Consider the following 27,251-nt stretch of genomic DNA (forward strand, 5'->3'; position numbering starts at 1 on the left):
GTTTGACTTGACTTCCCCCCGGGATCCAAGGTCGTTTGAAGTTGAATGTTGTGATACTGCAAACACTTGAACAAATTGACTGTTTTAAATGGCTTGAACCATTTTATGGAAAAAGTAATTTGCCGTCTGGATTGCTTTTCATTAAATGTTATGGTTTCCTGTTATTCATCCAACAAACTGCACAATGCATTAGAATGACTGGATTACAATTTAAAAGAGGAATATAAATTAGAATATGAATAGATTATGTGAATATTATTAAGACTAATGGAATATTATAGTTCCTTCTATTCCCATGCTATTAACTGATATGTGAACAAGGCAATACAAGTTATGTGTGAGTTTGGGGTCGGCCTCACTGACACCAATAACACACTAAATATAAATATATAACCTATACTACTGTAATATAAAGTATAGTAGTTGGAACAGGAAATAGAAAACAATAGTCGAGGTTTGCCCAAGACGGAGAGTGGCCTGACACAAACTCAGGAGCAGTGTCTCTCCCCGGCTGTGACACCAAGAGTCTAGGATGAGCAGAGCCCTGCTCAGCACCACTACCGCTACCTTCACACGCACTGCCAGCATGCATGCCGCTACATTGGAACATGAAGGTCCTAGCATAACGCTCAGCGGCAGGCCCACCGGAGCGGCAACCAGAGGGGGGCAGGGAAGGACAACGGGAGAAGAAAACAAATAAGGTTTTACATCCGAGATTCTGTTGCACCCAGACAATACGAACGTGGCGCGGTAACACAAGACATATTGCCGTTCAGTCTCAGGAAGAGCTGGGAGATGTATTCGGGACAGAGAATGTGTGTGTGCGTGTGTGTGTGTGTCTTGTCTAGAGGCTGCCTGAGGGATACACAGAGTCTTATGAAAAGGATTTGAGCTGACACGAATCACAGTCGCTCCATCTTCGAGGAGGACGGAAGATGAATTATTCAAGCAGCACAGCGCTGCATTGTTTCTGACGTCTTGTTGTGTCTTTCGGGGAAGGCGAGGGGAGCCGGTAACAATAGGCAGCAGCAGCACCTCTCCCTCTCGTCGCATGACAGCCTCGGGATAGAGCAAACAAGCAACCTCCATTTCTCCTGCTCTCTCCAGAGGACAGGGCATTATTTCAGAAAGCAGAGAAGAAATAATGGCTCCCTCGCACTATGACAGCCATCGCGGAATGGCGCCTCATAACAGATTGCTGGTCTATCACTCGCCCAACCAGGATGAAATGACAGCGCTGGCCAATGGATAGCACTCCACATCTCAGCAGAGTAGCTGTTGCTTCGGGCTTAGCTGTGCTCTGATGTTATTATACTAAACAGCCTGCAGCACTAGGGCTGCCATTTCCCCCGACCCGAGTCCCACAAAGAAAATATAAATACATCTGCAATGGGGAAGTGGGGGAATTGGTGACAAGAACACATTGATAATTTGCCTTTATGGTGATCTCAGAATAGACGTTGTATTATTGAACTAGCATGCAAATCTATAATATTGGTATATGTGAGTAGGCCTTTAAAATATGCAAAACATTTTTTGCTGGATTGAGGCACATAAAGTTTACAAGAGTGAATGATGGCAGGCAGTAGTATAATAAAGTGACCTTTTAAACACATTTCCTTGCGGTTAGCGATGGGGGTAAAATAGAGTGCAGTACAAAGACTGTGAAACCGCTTAAGCATACAGATATCGTGGTGTTGGCTAATGCGGTTACTGATCATCACTACAACAAAGCAAGCTGCTCTTTACTTAAAAAACATAAATAAACTCATGTGATGTGGTGTAACTTAGTCATTTATTTTAATTCCACACATTTTTCCAAAAAAAAATACAAAATACTCAAATGGAGAGAACACAGGACTCACAATTGTTCTTATTATTTCTACTTTTTGTTTACATTGTGTCATCCCATGGCAACTACTAGTATGTACAATAAGCTTCAAGATAACCAGTATATATATAAATCTTAGCAGTCAGAATTTACATTCTGCTATTGCCGCTTTGAAACAAGAAGCTAAACCATTGACAACACTTAACATCAAAGCTTCTTGGAGACACGAAAAGAGGGACTTGGAAGGCAGGGGGGTTGAGGCAGGAAGGATAATGAGAGACATCGAAACAGACATAGTGAGAGAGAGACATCGAGACAGACAGTCAGAGAGAAAGAGACACAGAGAGAGAGAGAGAGAGACGGGTAGATGATGACTGAGATGAAGTGACAAACAGATTCTCTCAGGGCTTGCCAGACTTAATTATTAAGGGACATAAGCTGGCCTACGTCCGCAAGCTTCCAGACACGTAAGATAGTGTGATATCTTCCAAACATAAGAGCCCTACCTCTGTACGCGTTCACGGATAAACGATAATAATAAAAAAACGAGTGTAGCCACAGTTTACCGGGTATCAATATAAAGTATAAAAGTAAGATAACTAGTTCTTGGTGCATAGCACAAACAACGCAAGGACCACCAAAAACCTTGTTACGTATGCTAAGGCAGGGAGCCCGGAGAGAAATCACACATGGGCGTACACATACTGGGTTGACAGGTGAGCATACATGTAACAGTCAGCGATCTCACACACGCATACACACACGCATACACACACGCAGGCTCAACACATCCTCCACAGAGGAATGGAAGAGGCCGGTGGTCCCTCTCTTGGGGGTCCTGGGTGCAGGGGACACAGCCCTCCACCCGCCCCTCCACCCACCCTCTGCTCCGTAGTGTCACAGTCAACAGCCAGGGATGGAGGATGAAGCATGACGGCGGGAACCGTAATACAGAACTTGGTTTGAGCAACACCATGTCTTATGGCACCGGCTGAGGACCAAGCCATCTGAAATGTCTTATAGGGCTCCAGTTGCAGTTGTGGTGAAATGTTAAAATCTGTTTCTATAGAACAGGCGTTAAAAGGACCCGGAGGAGTAACCCTCTCGTAAACCCCTCAGTTCGGTCCGAAATTAAAACGTGTGGCGGCCCATTTCTCAGCTCTATGAGTGAAGCGTTCGAATCCAATGGATGGAGGTCAAAGATGTTCTGTCAGTGCAATTTGTCTTTTCTCTCCTCCCCCGTCGGGCCCCGGGGTGTTTGTCACAGGCACCCCGGTGACCACAGCGTCACCTTTTCAAGTGTTTTCAATTCAGTTTAACTCACGCTGAGTTCGCCCGGTCTGACACTCTGGTGCCTCTCGCAATGTGGTGTGTGATGGACCAGTTGATGGATGGATGAACGAGATAAGTCCACATTGAATCATGACTCTCGCAGTGGGGGGTGGGAATAGGACAACAATAAAAAGGTTGGCTGCCTGTGTAATGCCTTGGTTCTCCCCTCTGAAACAAGGGATAATGCTTCGAAAAAAACAAATGTACTGGAGGCTGAGACGACTTGGGTTGGAGTCCACACCTAGTAGTAATAATAATAATTATAATAATAATTATATGTTTATATATACTATTTACAGACTCAGAAATGCCATGCTGTAGCTTTTCTTAAAATTATGAAAAAACCCAACAATGTATTAAAATAAATGTTGAATTTAAGAATAGCACTTGTATATTTTCCATAAACTGTCTGACCGGTCTCATTTTTTTAAAATATTTTTCGTGGTTGTCATTGATAAGCACAGTGTCTTGTTCTAGCACCTACAAAAAATGTCAAGGAAGTTTGTCATGCAGGAGCCTTGAGAATGTTGTTACTACTGGCTATATACCAAAAGAAAGTCAATGTCTTGAAAAAAAAAAGGTCCATGGACAGGAACGTAAGCCGAAACAAACAGTTCTCAGACGATCCGCTCGTCCGCTCTGCGCTTGGTGACTGAATGTGTGTTCAAAGGAGCTCTCGCCTCCCTCCCCAGACCAGTACGTAACAACGTCCTTCCGTGTCTGTCAGTCAGGCTCCTCCCCCCTCAGGGAAACGGGGGGGGCGGGCCTTACAGCTGCTTGTCGCTTTCCTTCTTCAGTCGACTGAAACGCAACAACATTACGTACGTTAGATACAGAGCTGATACGGGTGAGCAGGCTGGTCTAGAGGTTAGGGGGTTTGAATCCCAGCCAGAAGGTTCAGGGTTTGAACCTCTGTGTTCCCTGTCTACCTGCTGGCATTTTTGAGCAAGATGCCTTATGCCTACCTTCTCCTTAACGACTTAATGATCAAAATAACAGAAAGTCACTTTGAATAGAAACATCCACAAATTGACCAATAGAGGGAAGGATAGTTTAGCGGTAAGCGGGTTTGACATCCTGCAAGAACATTCTGAGTGTTCTTTCCGAGGCCCAATGTCTGCCCACGAACATGGAGGCCTCCTTGAGCAAAATAGCCAACCCCTTAACTGCTCATTTAACGAGCCAGCGGGGCAGGAGTCTTTAGATTGACAGTAGTCCAGTAGAGGGGCCCGGGGCTCACCTGTAGTAGTCCTCCTGGCCAGGCAGCGGGCCCCCGTGCATGTGGTGGTGCCCGTGGAGCCACTGCTGTTCCATGGCCAGCCTCTGCAGCTCCGCCGACTGGGCGTGCATGGCCTGCAGGTGGTGGGCCGCCGACATGGGCGGCGCCAGGCCGGGCGGGAGGTCCCGGGGGTAGGGGGTCCCTGGAGAGGAGGGGGGAAGCCAGAGAGGTGAGTGATTGAGCGTGTCTGTGTAAGTATAGTATAGAGTGTATTTGAAGCAAGGCTTTTGCAGGTGTTGGAGGTGGAGGGGGTGTGAGGGGACGTGTGGGGGGTCTCGTACCGAAGACGGGGTGACGCAGCATCTCGTGTTCGTGCTGCGGCTGGCCCATGAGGGAGTTGGGGATGGCACCGGGTGGGTAGGGGAAGCGGGCCAAGTGGGGTCCTCCTCCCAGGGGGTCCATCGCTAGCGGATGGCCCCCGGAACCTGGAGGACACACAAGGCATTCACCACCACCTTCTGGGGGTTAGTATCTTCAGGGTCAGGGCACTCATCACACAGCATCATGTATCAGAGTGGCACGCTCTACGCATCGATATCCCTGTAACTGCAGTGTAAAGAGACTAAAGAAATATGTAACATACACATGATTCAATATAAAACGGGTATTAACTTCAAACACTTCTTTGACTTTTGGAAATATTTCTACAGCTTTTAATAAAAAATGTAAGAATTATAGGTTTAAAAAATATATTAGGCGTCATTATAATCGGTATCCCTTTACGATAACAAATGTGCGTATAAAATGGACCACTTGGTGTCAGTCTCTTAAAGCCTCTACAGCAGCCTCCACGTGGAGGTGCAGGGGGTGCGTTCACCTTGGTGGAGCGGGTCCTGTTGGTGCAGGTGGAGGTGTGAGTGGATGTGCGAGTGCTGGTGGTGGTGCGGCGTGACGTTGAACATCTGCAGCCGGGCGATGGGGTCGTTGGCCACCGACGCCACCCGCTCCATGTGGAGCCTCTCGGCCGCCAGGCGCTCGGGGTAGCTCATGTCAGGCCGGCCGTGGGGGCCGGCCAGCGCCAGTCGCTCCCGCTCCAGGGGGTTGAGGCCCGGGTGGAAGGAGGCGAAGGGGTGGGGGCCGGCCATGGGGGGCAGGCTGATGGCCCCGTGGCGGGCAAAGTGCTCCATGGGGTTGGTGGAGGGGTGCATGCCGTCCATCTCCGGCGGCTTCATCTCGTAGCCGGGCTTCATGCGCTCCCGCAGCTCCCTCTCGCGCATCTCCCGCTCCCGCATCTCGCGCTCCCGGTGCTCGCGCTCCCGCATGCCGGGGTCGGCGTTGTACATGTGGTAGGCCAGCAGGGGGTCGTTGGGGTTGAGCGACACGAAGAAGGGGTGGTTGCGGTTGGTGGGCGACATGACGTGGGGGCGGGCGTACTCGCTGAGGGTGCGCAGGGCGGGCGTGTCCGGGCCGATGTAGGGCGGCACGGCGGCGATGGTGGTGGGGGGCCCCTCGAAGGAGGGCCGCCCGTGGCCTTGGCCCCCCATCTGGGGGTCGCCCATTCTGTTGTCGTGAGAGCTGGAGGCTTTCTGTGAGGGGGGAGAAGTAGGGACAAGTTAAGTATGATCAAATGGTTTTATTTGTTTACATTATGCTTCAGAATAAACAACAGATGAGGGCATCGTATGAAAAGGGTTACCGCTGCTCTCTCCGCCTCCTTTTCTCGTTCCCGTTCTCTGTCCCGCTCCTTCTCTCGCTCTCTCTCCTTCTCCTTCTCCTCCCGGATCTTCTGCTCCGCGTCCCTCTTGGCTTTCTCCAGAGCCTCCTCTCGTTTCTTGGCCAGCTTGGAGGAAGCCATCGGAGTGAAGTACAAGTCTGTCCTAGAACACGAGTTGTAGCCTCGGTCCAGGTGCTTGTAAAACCTGTGGTCCAGAAATAAACAAATACATTATGATACATTACTGTTGTTGGTCTTACCCCATGCTATCCTGCGGTGTCCAACAGGAACCCCATTACCCTGTCCGTCAGTTTAAACCTCCATTATGAGTTTAAAGAAAGCCTCAATGCTGCTCCTTGCCACTTAAGCACAAGGCCACTTAAGAAGCCTCCGGACCCATCCTACTGTGATTAATCTCCCTGCTCTGATCAGCCAGTCAGAGCTAGAAGCTAATCTGGGCTTTGAACGAAGGGTTAGGCTGAAGATATGCAGTTGAAAGCCTACGGGCTGGGAGGAAGTCCTGAGCTACACATCATCTTAACCCGGAGTCAAGCTGCACCTCACTCCGATGACCTCCTCTGAACGCCCGCGGGGGGGGGACTCATGTACATACCTCGCCGATTGGCTGGCGTGGCTGGGAGTGTTGACGACAGTGGGCTCGGGGGAGGGGCTTCTCTGCGGCGGAGGCGGGCTCTCGGGCTCCTCCATCTCGTCCAGGGGCTCCTCCTTGATGTGCACGGCCTGCAGCGGGGGCCCGCCGCTGGTGCAGGAGGCGGACGCGGGGAGGGGCATGGAGATGGACGAAGACGAGGGGGCGGAAGACGACGATGACGAGGAGGAAGAGGCGGCGGAGGGAGGCTGACAGCGCTCCATGGGATTCGTCGAGGCTGGGGGAGGGCCGGCGGGGGCCAGGGTAGGGCTGAAGGGCAGGGAGGGATGAGAGTGAGGGAGGTGAGGGGGGTGAGGGGGGTGGGACGGGAAGGGCGACTGCAGGGGGCCACAGCCGGGGGGTGCAGCAGCAGCGGCCGACGACGGCGGCAGGGGGGGCGGCTGTGAGGGGGCCTGGTGGCAGGACGACGAGAGGAGGCTCTGGGACTGGGTGAGGATGGGGGGCTGGGCCGGAGGGGGGTGCAGCTGCTGGCCCTGAGGCATGAGCTGCAGGGGGGGCGGGTGCGCCGAGGGCGGGTGGTGGGTGGACAGCGAGCTGAGGGGCTTGAGGGCGGGCGGAGGGGGCAGGTTGGAGGGCATCTGGGGGAAGGGAGGGGCCGAGAGGTGGGGCGGGTGTTTGTGGGACTGGGGGTTCGCCATCTGCGGGATGGGGGTGGTGGGCGGGGGCTTGATGTGGGGCATGGACATGGGGGCGGGGAGCAGCGGCTGCTCCCGGGGGGGCTGGCCCATGCCCTGGGAGGAGGACGGGGGCGTGTGGGACCGCGGTTGCGATTGGCTGGCGATGGAGGAAGGCGGCAGCTGAGGCTGGCCCATGGGGGAGAAGCCCTGAGGAGGGTGGGGCATGTGTCCAGAGGGGCCCGCCTGTAGAGGGTGAGACATGGGGGGCATGGGCCCGTGGTGTGAGCCGGGTAACGACTGGGGGGGGCCCGGAGGCTGAGTCAGAGGGGAGTGAGGAGACGGCAGCCTCTGAGGATGGAGGGCGCCCCCCGGTTGGATGAGAGACAGCGGGCCAGCCTGCGGGTGAAGCTGGGGAGGTAGAGAGGAGGCCGAGGCCGCTGTAGGGGGGAGCGGCAGGGGGATGAGGGGGGCAGAGGACGTGGGGGGCGCGGGGGCTGAGGAGGTGCCCGGTTGACAGTGGATGACTGGAGGGTGCTGCTGGGCCTGCAGGAGCTGCTGCTGCTGCTGCTGCTGTTGTTGTTGTTGTAGGAGCTGGAGCTGGAGCTGCTGCTGCTGGGCGGACGAGTCCGAGTCGCTCTCGTTGTCGCGGGGGCTGGGGATGCTGGGCGAGGAGCTGCGGTTGTCCTGGTCAATGTCTTTGGGGTCACTGCTCAGCTCCTCGTTGACGCTGCGGCTGTCCGAGCTCTCGCCCTCGCCCTCCCCCTCGCACTCTGACGGCGAGTCCGGTCGGCTCAGCTCCTTCAGGGACAGAGGACGGGAGAGGTGTCAGCTCTTGGAAGGTGGAACCTGCATTATACTACTATATACTAGACTACATTGTTTGTATCACACAGGTTAGGGAATGACTGTTTCTGGTTGGTCAAATTTAGGAGCTAATTAGAACAGCAGTTAGAGCAATAATGCTTCGCCATAACAAACACAACCGCTCACCTGTGTCTTTGACTTTTTGGGGCCGGCCCGGTCGGGTTCTTCCGTGTCGGACGCACCCTTCTCTCTCTGTCGCTTAACACTCTTCATGGGTGAAGGTGCCTCGTCCTTGATCTTCTGTGGGTGCAAAACACAGCATTAGGAGAGACTCTATCAGGACGCGCCGTCCCTCAAGTCTAAACCCGGAACACGAGCTTCACTCCGTTTCCCTGCTCATCGCGTTTACACGCGGCCAGCTGCGATTCATTGGGTAACCCACTGTACATTCATTTTGGGCAAATTTGCTATGCTTAGTCACAGTCCAACATTTCATTACTCTCATGATCAATTATTTGGTGGGCCGTCTATTGGGGTGGCACTAGTTCTGAATGGTCCATGCCATTATAATGCTGTTGCTTAATGTGGTTCAGCTAATATATGAGGACTGCTGATTCCCACATGGGGCCTAATGGCCGACGCGTGGCTGGCGCAGTACCTTGCTGGTCTTCTTCATGGGGTCCGTCTTGCTGTCCGTGCTGTCTGTGCTGGCAGCGCTGGGAGAGGTGCGGCCACTGGAGCGGAGGTCCTCGTTGGTGGGCGAGGCGCGGCCATCGGGGCTGCCCGTCTGCTTCTTACGACCACTGCGTAGCGTCGACATCTGCCCAGACACCACCACAAGCCCCCGGTTAGCACAGCAACACGCACACGGTAAGGCGGCCGAGATTACGTTCTTATCATTTCCATTTGTTATTCGGTGTCCTTTAGACGTGTTGACATGCCATCGGGGACCGAGTGAGAGTTTAAAGCGTTCGCAACGACTAAACATAAACTATACGTCTCAACGTGCTACTGCTTGCTCTAAGTGTACAGAGTGATGGATAACTGCTCTCAAGCCAAGGCTCTGGGGAGAGAGAGAGTGATGAGGAGGAGGAGGGTAGGGGAGGGGAGAGAGTGATGAGGAGGAGGAGAAGGAGGGTAGGGGAGGAGAGAGTGAGGAGGAGGAGGAGGAGGAGGGGAGGAGAGAGTGAGGAGGAGGAGAAGGAGGGTAGGGGAGGAGAGAGTGAGGAGGAGGAGGAGGGTAGGGGAGGAGAGAGTGATGAGGAGGAGGAGAAGGAGGGTAGGGGAGGAGAGAGTGATGAGGAGGAGGAGGGTAGGTGAGGAGAGAGTGATGAGGAGGAGGAGGAGGAGGGTAGGGGAGGAGAGAGTGATGAGGAGGAGGAGGAGGAGGGTAGGGGAGGAGAGAGTGAGGAGGAGGAGGAGGAGGAGGGGAGGAGAGAGTGAGGAGGAGGAGGAGGAGAAGGAGGGTAGGGGAGGAGAGAGTGAGGAGGAGGAGGAGGGTAGGGGAGGAGAGAGTGATGAGGAGGAGGAGGGTAGGGGAGGAGAGAGTGAGGAGGAGGAGGAGGGTAGGGGAGGAGAGAGTGATGAGGAGGAGGAGGGTAGGGGAGGAGAGAGTGAGGAGGAGGAGGAGAAGGAGGGTAGGGGAGGAGAGAGTGATGAGGAGGAGGAGGGTAGGGGAGGAGAGAGTGATGAGGAGGAGGAGAAGGAGGGTAGGGGAGGAGAGAGTGATGAGGAGGAGGAGGAGGAGGAGGAGGGTAGAGGAGAGTGTGAGGGCAGAGGAGGGTTCCCACCGAGCCGCGGTTCCGTCGGGTCCTCATGCTATGCTTCCCGCTGAGTCCATCCTCTTCCTCTTTGACAGGTTTGAACATGAAGGGCGGAGGGTCCACGGGCTTCTCGATGGGCGGCAGCTCGCCGTACTTCTTGAAGTGGATGCGGCAGTCAGTGCACAGCAGGATGTTCTCCCGGCCCCCGTGGTGCCAGTCTTTGGAGTCTAGAAGGAGGGAGGGGGGGGAAAGGCAGTTTACAGAGAGGTACCGCAACCAAACGTGAGAGAAACCTTGCCCGTAACCAGTCGTCACCACAAGGGGAACACAGGCCTTAAACGACCTTCTAATGTGACATCTGAGGGCTATGCTCATGTTGACACTTGAAAACATATGACCGCCTGTTAGTTAACAACTAAAATTATAACAAAAGCTTGGGGTAGTAGTAAGAGGGTTAGCTGCAAGCCCTTTCCTAAGCCTCTGTTATTTGTATCGTAGAACAGACGAGGTTAAAAGGAGTTAACACCATAAAGGCCTAGCTATGAGCCGGTCCTGTTGTGGCAGCAGCCATGTTAAGCTCTGTCAGATGGGGAGCTGACACGGGGAGCCAGCTGTGTGCAGAGAGGGCCGGGATAATGAGCTGCAGCAAGTCAACCGGCTTGTGGGCTTGTGTCTGATTTGATCAAATTAGTCCTGACATCCGCTGATGCCCATCTGTCACCCGGCACTGTGTGGTGCAGGCAGGGGTGGGGGGCGGTGGGGGCACGGATCAGAATCATGATGGGAGTAGTCATGTGGGGCTGCGGTGTAGCGGTTATCCGGACGTGTGCACAGAAAAAAGTGACAATTTGCCAAGTGAGAAATAGAAGTATCTTACTGGTGCTAAAACAGTGTCGGCAGGCGTAGCCCTTCAGCTCCTGCTCGCTGTCTTCGCTGTCAAAATCATCTTCACTGGCTGAGCTGAGGTCCACTGCAAGAGGGGAGACAACACAATTTAATACATCCTAATCCTGCCACGGAAACACCACAGACAGGTCCACCAACCACAGGAAGCGTGATATGTATTCCCCAGCCTTTCGAATGGAGGCAGCGCGAGTGTTTGCTTACAGAACTCGCTGGAGGGGGGTCTTGACGGCGTGTTGACGGGGGTGGAGGCAGTGCGTGTCTTGATGCGCCGGAAGACGGGCTGGCGACGGTGTCGGCGGTGGGCTCGGGAGCTGGCCGCCTCTGGGGTCTTCTTCCAATAGTAGTAGAAGGTGATTAGTTCCCCCTGGGAAGGAAAAAAACAAGAGTGATGTTGAGGAACCCATGCTGTGGTGGAGAACGATATCATATCCTCAATTGCTTAAAAGATAATTAAACAATTTATTTTATAGACCGCTAAAAGAGGGAACATTCACAATCCACATTGTCAATGTGTTCCACAATCAACGTCACCCAAATTTTGACACATTCAAAGAAACGCGGATTAATCCGGCCAACTGTTTGCAACAAGAGCAGCATTATAATGGAGCACGGTCACAGAGTCCATGCCGGGTTTTGCGGCTGTCCGGGTGTGTTTGTGCTACGACCGTGTCTGCCCCAGGATTAGGTTAGGAGGCTGGCTGAATGCAGGGTTATAAGGATCAGTGCCGTGCTGGCTGCCTGGGTGGCAGGGGCTTGAATGGGAACAAAAGAACATGTCGGGGAGAGCTTTGGCGCTACAAATAGGGAGTGAAATGGCTCCTTGCCCCTCCACTGGAAGAGTCAATTGAACTTTAATCAAACATTCGGAGGGGCGCCCTTGCCAGTGAGCAAGGCGGATAAATCCAGTTCACAAAAGGGCTGCTAGGAAATCAATAGCCAACTGAAACATTAACACATGCAATCATGGATCAGAAAGCACTTTGCCGGGGCAGTCTGTGCAAATTAACTGCCGCTTTCCAGCCACACTCAAAATAATAATAAATAAGTCCTGAAAATTGGCCACCGGAGTCAGTAGCAATTATGCAGCTTCCTGTGGGGGTTTGCCTGACTGCCATGCCGTGAACTCTACCTTGTTAGTGGTCCTCAACCAGTGCCATAATAAATCCATGAAGGTGGGAGTGGAAGGGATTGCTGGGTGAGCTGTAAGTCACCTGTAATCTTCAGGGCACAGAGGGCAGTTGTCTAAGATATGGGCCCTGCGGTCTGTTAAACTGCTGCTCAACAAAGCTCTCAGTTTTAATGGGCATCGATTGTTTTTTCTTTCCAGGTCTGGCTAAGAAACTTGACATAAATTAAAGAGGTGCATTGCTCTAAAACATGTTAATAGCTTTCCTGCAAAGACCAGCTTGTGCCAAGTTGCTTTAATGCATTTACTTTGTAACGTTTCAAAGCTCCATGACCGACATTAACTCCAAGAGGCAGGAAGCCGTAAGTCACATCAAATATTTTTTTTTTTAAATGCATGCAATGATCAAAAAATATAATGGTTAGGAACAAACACATTCTCACAGTATAACTGTTCCTCAACATAATATTTTATCCGGATAAGTGCAGAGCTGTCTCTGGCGAGCGGCTCCTCCCCATGTTTGCCAGCCTAAACACTATGTCTGGATCACGGGCTGGTCCCTCTATCGCTCCAACGAGCCGGGTAAATATCTGACATTAACGGTACAAGATAATTCTTTCTCAGTGACTGCTTTCACTGGCAAAGAGCTCCACTTGGGCAGCTTATGCCCCTTTAACAAGATCTGCCTTTATGTAGCGCTGCGGGGATATGCGATGCATATCCACCCATGCCTGTAGGACTACCATCTTATCAGGCGGAGCAGTGCTGGCAACACTAAGGGAGGATATTGAGCGGCTCAATGAAACCTCTCGCATGCTTGGGGGAATTTAACCGTGGGGAGGCGGCAGAAGCTATTTATTCCAGCATGAAAGTCGCCTAAATCTTACGAGCTCGGAAGCACAGTTCCACAACCAGCTCGGAGGACGACTGCAGTGGAGCACACATCTGGAATAGTGGGATTCATTCCACATGTCTTTCCCAATGGGAGTTCACGTGATACAAATCACCCTGGGAGGATTGGTAACCCAGAGACCAATCACAAGGGGAGACTCATAACCCAAAGACAAATCTGAACAAAATGGGGAATGGTACACTCCCCCGTAGCATTTAGAGCGGCAATACTATTATCCGGGAAAATAAAGCATTTTGGAAGAACTATTAAGGAGAATGTGCGGATGGTAACAACAACAAACAAAAAGCTATTTCCCTCCCGTCATTCGGCCCCAGCGCTCCTCAGGCTCTATTGAGTTAGCATGTGTTTCTCCCTGTTATTGAGTGGATGCAGGGCTGCCTTGTTGTGTGCCTGCCTCTCTCTTTAGAAGGGGCAGGTTGAACAGGCAGCCAGCGCAGGTGCAAACTGAGGAGAGGCGGGCGCCCCGATGTGAAATCTAATTGAAATGTGCAGATCAAAAGTGTCGAGTGGTGCCGAGCGCTGGCTTTGCCTGGTGCTTAATGACTGTTCTCAGCAGTGGCCCTCTGCCTGGCCGCTGCAGGCTGACAACCACATGGTCTCCACAGACGCGGGGGAAAGGTCACCCTGCCCCTCCATCACTTGCACTGTGTCAAGTGCCATTATATTGGGCAGGGACAAATGAAAACATTAGCCCGGGCTTTTGAATGGGACCTAACAGGTGCAACCGAGGGGTAGCTGGTAACTGGTGTGAAAAAGTGTAAAAAAAATAAAAACAAAAAAATAACTGGGTATATAGTCTCTTCAGCCAGAGAACAGATACTTCATGACCCAGTGTAAGGCCTTGTGCAGTGTGAACCTCATGGAGTTAAAAAAAAGAAGGGAAAAAGACAATGCACAACTGCTTGCATACGGTGGATTTGTTTTTTCCTTTCACAAATAACAAGAATACAATGATCAAGAAAAATAGGCATTTAACTCCCTTAACTGCCTATTACCCCAATGGGTTTCTTAGTTGCCTATGAAAATGTCATTCCTGTGCTATTTATGTTAACAGACAGCTTGACAGTTGATATAGCTCCACTGATCTGCCTGTCAGTCAAGTGGGATCTCTCTGAAGCCTAAAATCCAATCACTGACTCACCCCATCCATAAATGTCACTAAATCTTTGTAATAGAGGCATACGCCCAAGGCTACATTTCTAGTTTAAAGCGTTAAATATCATGGCCTTGGCTGGGCTAAACAAATATGGCCTTGCATTCATTTAAAATTCAAAGATAGTGCAGCCATTTCATGTTTTTGGCATTTCTCCCCAACCATTTTTATAAACCGCACTGGTATGAAGAACATAATAAACAAAATAAATACCAGGCTGTAAAATGAAATGGAAGACTTGCCCTGGCCTCTGCAACATCATTTCTACCAAGCCACTAAATCATTGTAGAGTGCGCGTCTGCTCCCACTAACACGAAATAGTGACAACATAAGCTTGGTATTATAAGGCCTTTTTCAAATGCTTCCATCTGCAGGAGCGCTCTGGGTGGTGGATTATCCGACAAGGAATGGGCTTACCTCATATCACGACACTCAGGGCTTCCATTCCAGTTATTGCTTCTTGAAATGGTAGCGTGTGTAATGTACATGTTTGAACTCTACCAACTATTTTCATTTTGCTTGCAGCTGTGTATCTTTCTCCATGTTACCACTAGTTTGACCATCGTTGGCAAATTCGGCCAATTAATTGTATTCTATACTGCTATATACTCTCATTTACTTTCACTAGCAAAAAAACACCTTACTAGCACCTTTAGTGGCAACATTAGCAAACTTAGCTCGCAATGCTTGGAGTTAAAGGGGACATATTATACCCCCAGGTGTGAGTGTGATTAGTCCTTACAAGCCGTTTCGAAAATCTGCCCCATATTACATCATTAGTGGGCGTGTCCACCTAGATCTGTGCTGGATAGATCAGTCTACCAGCCAACCAAGTGGACTGAAGTAAACGTTGCTCATCTATCCAGCACAGATCTAGGTGGACACACCCACTAATGATGTCATATGTGGCAGATTTCCTAAATGACTTGTAAGGCTAATCACACTCACACCTGGTGGTAGAATATGTCCCCTTTAAGGTCAGTGGAGAAAGCTGTGGCTGTTTAGACAGATATGATGTATCATTCCTCTAAAACAGTTAACAGCTGACAGCTTAAAATAATATAAACTTTGAAGCAGGATTCAGTGTCTTGCCAAACGGGATTTCGCAGCTCAAAAAGAGATATTCTACACTTCTCGAAGTAGACAATTGGACCTAAAAGTGAACCATTACAAAGTACCAGCGAGATGCCTTCAAAATACTTCTGATTCAAACACAAGCACACATAATGGTGTGCATTTACTCTCCTGAGCGTCTGCAGGGTAATTACAGCCTACCCCTACTCCTTTCCGGTATGTTTGAGCCATCATCCTGAGAGCCTACAGAGGACAGCGTGTGGCCTGCAGGCGGGGATGAGGGCGAGGGCTAAACTCATGTATTTACACTCTCATCCCCTCTCGGGCGCAGGCCACAGCAGATGGTTTCTGTTTTTCCTGGCAGATTTGTGACACGGCCACAAAAGGCCCCTACTTTGACACAGAGCCAAACGGTTAAGGCCGTTACTGGCAGGGGCCGGAAAGGAAGGAGAGAACAGGGGAATTAGGGAGGGGAGGGCTGGGGAGAGAACCAGCGAAGGATAACAATGGACAATCAACATAAAAAAAAAAAATCACCCCTACATTTTAGACCAATGAGTCAGTTAGGGAGTTGAGAAAACAGCAGGAGATATGTTCCCTCACTGTGTGCTTGTTTGTGTGTATGTGTGTGTCTGTTCCTGGTGGCTGATACTGAGTTGTGTAAACTTCCATTAGGGCTGCCGGTCTGTTCCCCTCTTGCTCCCTCCACAGTGTGCAGCCGAAGGAAGGAGGAGGAAGAGGAGGAGTGGGAGGAATAAAAGAGCTGCGAGGCTCACTTCAGAGCGAGGCAGAGGAGAATGTTTATCTTTGGGGTTGAATTAAACCGAGGCTTAATGGTGACACATCACCTCTACGCATGTGCTTTCCACTGCTCACTAAGTCGAATGGTTAATACAGTGTATTTCTCCAGTAAGTGGTACTTTTGCATCATTCCAATGCATTTTGGAAAGGACGAGGTTTGGCTTAATGTTATTAGGAGGGGAATATTATTCCTTCATGCCACATCTGGAAAAACGAAATCTGTCCCTCAATCCAGATTTAAGTTCTGCAAAAAGATTTGAATCACTACTGAATATTATACAACTAGTTGTCTGGTGCTAAACTGCATTATCTTTTTAAAATTAACTAACTAGCATTTCATAAAAATAAATGCTTTTCAAGAAAGAAACGCTCTCAATGCTACCGTACAGTTGTGGGAGCATTATCATTTGTTTTGAATATACAATGAATTGCGATACTTTAATTGCCTGAATGCCGGTAAAAAAAAGATTACACTTTTATTGTGAAGTACAATATACATATTTAAAAGAGCTCCACGGCTCAATTAGAACCAGCCTTTCTTTTTACCAGTGACAGCACAAGACCATGTTAACCTTATAAGTAAAGGCCTTACGCAGCTCAATAAAAAGTAGACCTTCTGCTCAGTAATGCCTCCAAGCAGACAGGCGGGTGAAAATGAACACTGAAAGGCTCTTGGCTGGGCCACTAGTGTGCGTGTGCATGTGTGTGAAAGGCAGTTAAATAGACAGCCTTTCCCTGCTGTGCGGAGCCTTTCTGCCGGAGAATGACTGAATAAGCTCTGCTTTCACAGGTCAGGGATGCACACGCTGAAGAATCAGCACTCATGTTTTTCCTGCTGTAAGCGCTTTTGCCAATGAAAGCCGATTGGATAACAACAGAGCTTTTTGCAGAAAGGGGGAGGGGGGGGGGTCGTTCTGCTGATAAGCTGGTCCCACCCTAAAGATCACAACACGGAGCTGACCAAAGAACTCAATTACAGCGGAAGCGCCCTTCCTCCAGCCACTCCATCTATTAGGCTCAACAAGGTTTGACTACACTCACAGGGAGGCTAAATCGCCAGTAGCCTGCCGGAGGATCATTTATCCCTGACGAGCGTTCATTTGAACACGCTACATCGTTTACTAAGCACACGGACGCTATTCCCTCAATCTGGCTGCAGCTGTTGCAGAGCAGGCCTGGCAGTACGTGGGTCTGGTTTAATCAGCGTCGGGCCCAAAGTACTCATAATCAGGCTCAACCCCGGGCCCCCGTGCCGCTGGTCGAAGGACGTGGCAATGAATCGGGCTTGACATGTGTACAGATTGTGCAGAGGCAAACATCTGCTGTGAGGCTGTGTTGTAAACAGCGCTCGCATGGTGCCCCCCACATTGCCTGTGAAGGACAGTGCCTACAGGCAGGGAGGGAGGGAGGGCCACATGTCCCCTTCGTCTGGATGCTCCTCTGACAGCATCTCAGGAGATCTCCTCCTGGTTTATGTGTTTTTAAATTGACAGTGGTACCGCGGTACATGTTCACACACTGTGGCGTCGTGTTTGTGATTCTACACAAAGAACGGCTATTGGGTGATAAAAAGACTGCAATGATATTTGGTGTGCTAACAGTTTTTTATTTTATTTTTTTAACATATTTTTCTAACAGTTCGAAACAATGCTGAATAAAAAATATAAATAATAATTAAATATAATTAAATGTTTTATTTCTCTTGAGAGAATATAAATGTAGTTTTAATAGTTATTTGACAATACAATTGAACCAGCTCAACAAATAATATTTATTCACCCCCTTAATATCCTTTGTGCTGCATATTTTTGTTATGTTTTTTAACTGCTGCAATGATAAAAGGGTACACACATCTATCAAAGGATTCAATAAAATTATCATTAATTATCATTAGTAAGATTAAACTTTATTGCTATGTATCTGAGGGAAATTAAAAATCTAACTGTTCCTCTCATAAAATTAAAGTGGAAACTGTCCCATAACTCATCCACTTTAACTTGTGACCACTTAAACTCTGCACCATTGCAACCAGAGCATATGCAGCGCTGCTCCTTTGAGCCTCTATTAAGCCAAACCAAACTATTTGTCCAGTGGAAAATATCGGGACCAAGACTAAAACCTGATCCTTGATCAGCCGCTTCAGCGCAGTGAACCATTGGGAACGATGGTAGTGGCCGGCTCAACTTCTGTGACATTCTCTCCTGAGTGGAAGGAAAATGGTGGCGGTGCGGGATCGCTGCAGACATCCAGGCGACACACCCACTTCCCCCTCCGGGCTTTTATGTGACTTTATATAAAGCATTCCTGAGCGCTAGTCAGGCCTGGTGTGTTTACACAGCGTACTGGCTGGCCCTGGCACTGGCTGTTGCGGTGCCCCTGACGCTTCAGGGCCAGCACAGCTATTAGTTGCTGTATTGCGGGGGGGGGGGGGGGGGGCAGTAGAGGACTGACCATTCTGAAGCCTAACCCTCCAGCTAATCATGACCAGAGCGCTTCCCGGCCTGGGCTCTGGCTGAGGACGCTGGGTGATCGAGTGCACGGCCCTGGGCAGGACATGCTACAGGAACACCCGCACTCATACAGAGCACATCTCCTCGCATGGCTTGGCATTGCACGATGGGAGAAATCCCCCGTCCCTCAATTTGCCCTCTCTCCATTTCCCGGACATCCAACAATCTTGTGAGATTGTGGTTCTTCCATGTTCAGCAGCTTTCCTGAGGGGGCTGAATTGACAGGCAAGTTCACAGATCAGCCTTTCTAATCACAAGCGCAGGTTCCATAGCAGGCTTCTGCAAGCCGTTTATTTTTGGCCTCGGTAACAACCCTGCAACACTGCTTTCCAGCGGCTACATTTAGCCGGCTCGAACTACGCTACCTTACTCTCTCCCAGTCATCCACTCGTCTTTGCCTATGTTTAATGGGCAGTTTATCTTTCCATTTGAAAGCCAAAGAGAGGGAGGCGCGAGGATTAATCTGTCCCTGCTCGACGCTGGGGGTGTCTGTGCCGAGTCCTGGGGTTGTATTACATCTTCTACCGCGCGCGCCCATGAACATACACACAGGCTATATTACGTCCTCAAAAGCCAATCACAGACGCACGCCATATTTTTTAACCCGGCACAAATAAGTGCAGATGATTTTTATCAGGAAATGAATATCAGGGATCGTAATCCTACATTAAAGAGGTACAAATAGATTTTTGGGAAGAAAAAGATAAGACGTTTCTAACGCACTGATACACATACAAACACAACTAATGATGCAAAGACTGAAGTGGTAGGGAGAAATCAAGACTTATGCCTGCATGTACAGATAGAGGTTTGAGAGGGACATCTTTGACATTTCCTCGGCTCCAAACCAACTAGGGGATGAAATAGTGACGGGTATGACAATCCCCTTTGATTTCCCTTTCAAGACTGTGGCAATCATCTGCCACTTCTAGAAATAGCCAGCATACTACGAAAGCATGTTGTGTGTATCACTGTATTGTGTTCCGCTATATATGATTACATTTTTCCCTGCCGTGGGAAATGTCTTAGCTGCTTTGCATGTCACTTAACTAAAATGTGCTTTACCCTTAACCCTAAATGTCAACTTTAATAGAATTACTGAACAGAAAAATACATGTAGCCTGGTCCCCACAAAAAACGAGGAAAGAAAACAACCCAAGCCATGTATGGCAGACATTCTTTGTGTTCAGCTTCAAGGTTGCCGGATGGTTGCAGGGTAAACTGCTAGGTTCTGGGTTAATCATTGTTCGGAATGACTCCCTTTCTGCTACGTTAACAGGGCACAGGTTGGTTTAACGATTAATATAATGTTAAAATGCTCACACACACACACACGTATGTATAAGGGGTGGAGCTCTGACAGAGGTACATCTCTCTGCCAAGGAATATAAACAAAACAATCTCAGCCGCTGGGTGCAACAGATATTAATTCAGCCTGTCTACCTACATTTCATGCCTATCAGCAAAGGGCAAGGCTTAAAACTACAGACATGTCACTTCAAAGTGAAATGCAGTGAGCGACTCATTTGATTGGTTAGGATTCACATTCATCCATGCTGATCAGGATGGAGAAGTGTTTCATGCACTCAACCGGATGTCAAATGAGACATCGGTCCTGTTGGTGGTCGGGTATTCTGTGACGGAAATTAAAGAACTGTTGACCTCATTATATAAACAGTGTAACAAGCTTATTAAGGCAAGTAGATATAATAATTGATTAATCTCACTGAACTCGGAATAACAACTTTCATACTATTCTGCGTAGTTCAAAAGTAAACTTCCGATGACAGTGAAAGAACAGTATATAATAAACACAATGAACTGTGCTGTGGATAATGATTCACGTCACGTTTACCTCCTCACCTCTCATCACCTGCCTGCCAACTATAGGTGCTTATAAACCCTCAATGTGTTCAGATGTATACTTTAAATGGCTGCAAACATGGCCACGGCCTGGTACTCAGCTTGGGTACAACTAAATGTTTCATAGCAGCGTGCTGAGAGAGCAAGAGAGACACACGCACACAGACACAGAGAGAGAGAGAACTAGGACGGTATTGCAAAGCAGGGGGCTCAGGATGGCAGGCTGATCTAAGTGCTTATCAATAAGGCCTCAGGTTAGGAAACAGCTGCACACTAAACGCCACATTAAAAATAAATGTTTACTGTTGGAGCGGTTCTGCGTATCCTGAGACAAATGTGGCTCGTTCCATGTGCCATGTCTGAATATAAAAACTAACATTATAAAAAGGTACACACGTCTCTCTTTCACTCTCAAACACCCGTTCTAACCAAGAAGGAATGAACATGAACTTACCGTTTCTTTGTTGGGAAGAAGCTCTTTCCTGATCCTGAAGAAGTTCTTGCCAAACTGTCTCAAGCCTTTAATGAAGCGTTTCTGGAGATGAACATAGAAGAGAGACACAAAGAGAACGACAACAACAACATCAGTTAGGGTTTGTTAGGTCCGACCTTAATGTGACATGTGAACGACACTAGCCTCAGTTTAAAATCCGGATTAAACACAGATTTGTCTGGGTACAAAACAAACAAGGAAAGGACAAGTCATAGTAAGAGAGAAGCTAAGACGATGTTGCCGTGTTAATGCGCACAAGGAAGATTTATAAATTATTATAATGTTTCCCACAGAACAGTGGATGGCACTGCTGATCATAGAACTCCGAAGTTCAAAGTCACAATGTAAACTTGAGTCTACAAAAAGCAATGCCAATGCCCTTAACACAGGCTTGTTTGTCATATAAAATATTACTGCTTACTTATGAACAAATAAATATATCTGAAATCTGACCATGTCTAACTGGCACAAACACATGATAATAAACAAAAATGTCCAAATCCCTTCAAAAGGCAGAATATGTAAAGGACACAGGGAGCAGCGCAGTTACAGGAATCGCTGCCACATTACATGTCCTGCCTAATTCTGACATGTAAAACTTAACTGTGACCATACGGTCAAATCCAAAACAAACACAGCAAACCACAGCAGCAAACAGGAATAAAGCGTTAGAGAAAAGAGAAGGTAATCCCCACCTAAATGCATTTCTTCTCCTTTAAGAGAGCCACAGAGAGCGCGAGCCATAAAAAGCCGAGGCTGAAAACATTCATAACCAGCGAAGCAGACAACCAACAGATTTACTTTCTTGTTCCAGAGGCGAGCCCCGATCCTCCGTGCTCTCAGCCAACCGTTTCCAAGTAACAAGCAAGTAACTCCGGCGTAAAGCGGGGAAAAGTCCTCAGGGAGACGGGGTACAAATCTCCTCATCCAGCCACAGGTAAAAGGAAAAATTAGGGAGCAAATCCACAACGCTTCTGTCGGTACATCGCTTCTTTTTTTTTTACAAGCAAGAAATAGCTTGTCACTCTCTGCTCCTCCACTACAAAGGGGAAGGCTTTACATGTGATCTTTCTGCTAGAGAGCCTCTGGTTCACAGTGGCCTGGAAAACCCGGGGTGGAGTTCTGCGCTCCATCCTGGATTCACACACGCAGCTCTCCGTTTCAGGACGCTGTGCAGGCTGTCACACGAGGGCAGGCTTAGCGTGTCCACCCCCCACACACACGCCTGCAGAGACAAGCTGGAGCCCTTTCTTTCTCTCTCACTATTAAAGCAAAGATGACCCTTTCCCTTTTAGAAGACCAGCAGTACTTGGAACGCACTCGGAGGCACAAGCCTTACTAGCGGGAGTGGGAGAGGGCAGGCGGGCAGATGCAATGTGTGTGCGTGTGTGCAGAAAAAAAGGGCTTTGGACATGTCGGGAAAAGACAAGCTGGTGGGAAAACCAGACATGGAGCTTGCAAAGTAATCTTTCCAGCCCATTTACAGTATATTATGTAACCCCAGATTGTTTACATAGTGAACTTTGGTAGGGGACTGAAAGGGCAATATTACTGAGTTAACACATGACTCGTCTGCTACAGCAACACAGACACAACCAGATGTCTAAATCAACAGAAACTACTGCTGAAAAAATACACAGCAAACAAGGATGCACAAGCTCAGAAAAAAATGACACGCTTCAACAGGAAAACATTTGTGCCCCAACAACAAACAAGCAGAAGCACACGTCTTCGCCAGGTGTGCCTAGCTGTGCTCGGGGCACCGTAATGGAGAGGGCATGTTTATCAGCGGCGGCCGTGAGGGGGGTTCATTTGCATTAACAGAGCCAAGGTGTAGCGGTTGATTAGCCAGTAGATGGAGCCATCTCCAGTACCAGCGCTGCAGTTTGGGTTCCTTAACCACACTCGAGGGCTTAAAGGGCAGACAACCACATGATTGTCAGTCAGTGGAGATGAACCAGACGCGAGAGATGGAGAGATTAGGATACAACAACAGGGTGGGCTACGGAGTCGGTGACCACAAACCCACGTCAACCTACCATGAATGGTTCCTCTAATATTCGTCTTCATAGTTTGCGTCAAGGTATGGGAGGGGTCTTTAATATGCTCTGGGGTGTCATATTGTATCCCGGACCGGGGGTTGGCGTTTGAGTTACCTGGTGTCTGGATAAAGACCCGCCGTGACACGGAACTCTATCACAGCCAACCGACGTCATTCCTCTGATTATCTCTATTTAATAACATTTCCCTACAGTACCGTTTACACTGCTTATCTGTCTGTGGTTGCCGTGGGGTGTGAGGGCTGTGCTCCCCTCCCCACCCTCCTCTCCCTAGACGGGGGGCTCCTCCCCCCCCGGTCCTCACCCTTCCCTCTCTGCACGTCGGCTCCATTTTGAGGCTCCATTTCAGCTGCCTGGGCTCACTACTCCCCAGCCCTGCTAATAAATCATCCGCCAATCTGCTCCATGAATCGCTCTGCCCCGGCTCCGGTTACTCCAGCCCTCCGTTGCTAGGCAACACACAGAAGAAGGAGGAGGGGAGAGGGGGGGGCTAAGCGCGCCAGAGAGAAGGCGAGGGAGCCAGATAGAGTGAGATAGAGTGAGCCAGCGAGAGCGCACGCAAGCGCAAGAGAAAAAGGCAGCAAGGCAGCACTACCAAATGGCCAGCCAGTGAACAAGAAAAACAACAGGCTTCTCTCAGTGAGAGATCGTTCCAGAGAGCTGGCTACCCTTCTTCTCCCTCCCTTCTCTCCCTTTGTGTCTAACAGAGCACTATTGTGGCGCCAGGGAGGAAAAACATAAAGGACGGAGTAGAAAGAGAGCATATGGCTCAAAAGGTCATTGTGGTACGTGCGCAGTTCCTGCCTCGGAGCGGATTATTAAAAGTTGTAGAACTGGTTAGGATCACACGGGATATGCACAGAGATGGCATCGTAATGATAAGAGGCAAAGGCACAGGGAGGGGAACGCAATTCAGATTAAATGTCATCCGGTGGAAAACACTGACGCAAGTGAAATGTTCAGACTCTCTATGTACGGCGTGTCCAAAAGGCACACAAAGCCACTCTGAGTCAATACAGAGTCATTGTACTTGACTCGTTGTTTAAAGCTGACCTTTCCGGGCATGCTGTGTATAAACCCAGAGGAACTGTGGACAATCAGCCAGCTATCCAAAACCAATGGGAAAAAAGCCCTGTTTGTATGCTATGAAATATCATTTCGTAATGCGATTGGCTATGGTGCTCTGGGGGATAATCACAAGTGCTAGATATGAAACGTCCCCGTGTTCACATGGCATGACCGTCCTAGTTTAGATATTCCAAACTACTTTGTATCCCCTCACGGCCACCGTCTATATCTCTTTCCAGTGGATGACGTGCTTGAGATTGTTATTTTGTTTTGTTAAAAACAAAACAAAATAACAATTGCCTCGATGAGGTAATCATCGAGGCAGACATTAAGAAGACTACACAGGATGAAGACAGGAGGACATGGAGAATGAGGCACGGGTTGAACTATCCGTCTCAGGGCGCATTCGGCCGGGCGCTCATCTCCGGTATGTAGGCTTGTTTTTCACCACTTGAGGGCCTGCAGCTCACCCCCCCCCCCCCACGCCGGGCACAGCCGCGGGGCTGTCAGGCCCCCGCACGAGCCATCCGTCAGCTGAGGACCCTGCCGGGGATAAGCCAAGGCCCAGCGCACCGGGCTGAGGACTAGAACCCCCCACCCGCCTGACCCCGTGTCCCCCGTCAGCGATAGATCTACCACCCCCCTCTCCACACCGCTCCCTCTCTCTCTCACAGGGACAAGGAGCTGCTGGGAAGGCCAACTGCCTAGACAGCACCTCCTGTTGGCCAGTGCCTTACATACACCACTAGATGAATGAACTACTTCAAGTTTGAGGAGGATTTTCAAATTATGAACGGCTTATATGCCTCACTGAAGAATCTGAAAGCAAATGTATTTGCTGATAAATGTCATGCCACTTAAAATGGCGTTGCATAGAGTACATGCATTTTCTTTGATTATTATTATATATATTATAATTATATTTTCAAACAGGGCTTGTTCTATATTGAGTACACCTACACATTGAATAGATATGCAAGACATATTCAGGGGTCTAAGGACTATGAAAAAAGCAAAAAATATAAGCCTGCGGGTGCATCAGTGTAAACAAATGCCTTACTGAAAAGATTAAGCCTTAATTAAGGCATTTAACTGTGGGTGAAAAAACTATCTACTTACTGCACCATTAGATTAAATATATTGCAAAATAAAGCTAATAATTAAAGATTGCCAAGTCATTAAAAAGCATCAACACTATCCATGTCAACGTCAGCCATAATCTTTTCTTTGTTCACATCAAGTTCATTCAGTCATTCATTTTAAATCCATTATGTTGTGGCTATAATTCTACCATTATTCGGCTGTAGTTAGATTTTATTAAGCAAGTAGCTGGGTAAGAATTGGGATGTTTGTAGGGTTTAATAAAAAAAGGGAAACATGATACATTGCTAGAAATGTACTGGCCTGTATGGAAGCTGTGGAAGTATTACAGCATTAATAGATCACTGAGCTGTCACCATGTAAGCATTACTTTATGTTTACATTGGCATGGCGATAAAAGTGTTAAGAGCTGGTAGCGTCGTCACTTTCTTCAACCGCTTTAATAATGATGATTTAAGAGTCATTGTTGGTGCTGGTGTTCATTTCAAAAATACCATTGTGGAAAAGGAGACAGAGAAAGACAGGGAGAGAGCCTGAGAGAGACTATACTTTACAGACTGTCTGAGAGTCCAGACACAGGGCCGTCGTATGTGGTATAAGGCCACAGCTGCAGACACGAAGAGCCGAGGATGGGGGGACAGGCGCATGCATGGGGTGTCAAAGGGGCTGGAGGGTGGATGGGTAGAAGAGACCTTGCAGACAGGCTGAATCTGTCATTTTAGTGGCTGCCACTGTCACCTTTATTCACATCTCCGGATGTATAGAGAAAGGGGAGAGGAAGGGATAATGACCCTGTTCCTGGAGGGGACTGGTCGCGGGCATGAGGAGGAAGAGGAGAGGCCACGCAGAGATGATGAATAAATGAGGAGCAGGTGGGGCAGTGTCAAGGCCGAGGCCAGCGTTTACACCTGTCCCTCAAGGCTGCGCGGCTGGAAAGGCACAAACGGTAATCAGACGAGTGAGGGACGCCTGGCTGGCTTGAGCCCGGCCCAATGAAGGACAGCGCTACAGACACAGCTCATTGACTGTCTGGATTGCATAGCTGTTTAAATTCAGCTGCAAAATTAATTCTGTTATGGATTGCAATTCAGCAGATTACAGCTACGCAATTATAATACAGTGAAACAGATTCCTTAAAGTCCTTCAGTAAACTACACTGATATGGTTAAAACCATTTCATTTCTTATTTTATGTACTTTTGCCCCACCATGCCTAAGGAAATATGCAAATAAGAAATTTTACCATTTGAACAAGTAGTGCAAGACATGCATAACTCATTCTAAAAACACTTCACAATAGAAAAAACATTATTTTCCAGCCCACATTAGCCAGCCCCAAGCTTGCATGAATAAAAATACCTCAATGCTGTTAACTGAAGGAAGGACGACTTAAATAATTGCATTATTCTAAGGCCCTGCTACGGTTGCCGTCCTTATTCTAATGTGTCCATGTGTTCAATTACAGGATAAATACCCCCATTGGTTGTAATTTGATCTGAGTGGATGGAAAGCCTACCTGTTAGACTCCATAGTAACAGACCAGTAAAGTATCTGGATTACCATGAACTGGGTACAGCGTCCACATTACCGGTGTCATGGACGGAGAAAAGCCCTTGAGATTTCCTATTATCAAAAATTCGACCCAAAACACAAATGTAGGTTTGCTTGGGTGTGAGACGTCTAAGCTTTCCAGTAGCGTTGCTACTATTCAAACAGTGCATAGTACATGTCATGTAGCAGCAAGGACAAAGCCTTTCATCTTTACTGTTTTGACATGGTTATCTTCAGTGCTCCCTCAACCCCCTCCTGCTACTGATCTCTGTGTGTTGTTAGATGAGAAAGGGCAGCAGCCATTTTCTGGCTGCCATCCTTTCCACACCGCTGCTGCAGCAAAATTCAAATCTAAATTCAAATTGAGCTCAACGTGAGCGGCTCTCAATCTTCCCCTAACCCTCCCCCCACCCAAAACCGCCAACCCTATCCCACGTTGCTGTCGTTTCACGGTGAGGATTTATTCGGAGGGCGATAAACAGGATGCAGCTGCTGCTCAGCCTCGGCGCGGCGTCTGGGCAGCGAGTGACGTCCTGTGATCCCCGTCCAGCAGCAGTGCTGCCTCTAACTGGCTAACAACAGCACCCTCTAAAGACACAAGCCTGCCTGCTCACAGGAGCCATGGCAGACGCACAGCGCACAACCCAAGTAGAGCCGTAGATACATGCATGATGCCAGAGCCA

General features: G+C 49.0%; 1 protein-coding gene across 8 annotated transcripts in view; it reads right to left on the reverse strand.

Moving 5' to 3' along the window:
• Window positions 1–898: 898 nt before the first annotated feature.
• The window catches only part of rerea (arginine-glutamic acid dipeptide (RE) repeats a), a 130,222-nt gene continuing 103,869 nt past the window's right edge, over window positions 899–27,251 (reverse strand). For 5 of the 8 annotated variants that reach the window (XM_056591720.1, XM_056591696.1, XM_056591711.1 and 2 more), the window contains 12 exons: window positions 20,751–20,831; window positions 11,058–11,220; window positions 10,828–10,920; window positions 9,978–10,177; window positions 8,846–9,007; window positions 8,374–8,487; window positions 6,710–8,181; window positions 6,079–6,301; window positions 5,260–5,968; window positions 4,724–4,897; window positions 4,404–4,584; window positions 899–3,964 (listed from right to left, as the gene is read on the reverse strand). In XM_056591720.1, the coding sequence (XP_056447695.1) occupies window positions 3,931–3,964; window positions 4,404–4,584; window positions 4,724–4,897; window positions 5,260–5,968; window positions 6,079–6,301; window positions 6,710–8,181; window positions 8,374–8,487; window positions 8,846–9,007; window positions 9,978–10,177; window positions 10,828–10,920; window positions 11,058–11,220; window positions 20,751–20,831 (3,606 nt within the window). In that variant the 3' untranslated portion in view covers window positions 899–3,930. The remainder of the gene's footprint in view (window positions 3,965–4,403; window positions 4,585–4,723; window positions 4,898–5,259; window positions 5,969–6,078; window positions 6,302–6,709; window positions 8,182–8,373; window positions 8,488–8,845; window positions 9,008–9,977; window positions 10,178–10,827; window positions 10,921–11,057; window positions 11,221–20,750; window positions 20,832–27,251) is intronic. The other 3 variants (XM_056591739.1, XM_056591747.1, XM_056591728.1) reach the window with 2 other exon arrangements.

The sequence above is a fragment of the Gadus chalcogrammus genome, chromosome 1 (assembly GCF_026213295.1).
Source record: "Gadus chalcogrammus isolate NIFS_2021 chromosome 1, NIFS_Gcha_1.0, whole genome shotgun sequence".
NCBI classification, from domain to species: Eukaryota; Metazoa; Chordata; class Actinopteri; order Gadiformes; family Gadidae; genus Gadus; species Gadus chalcogrammus.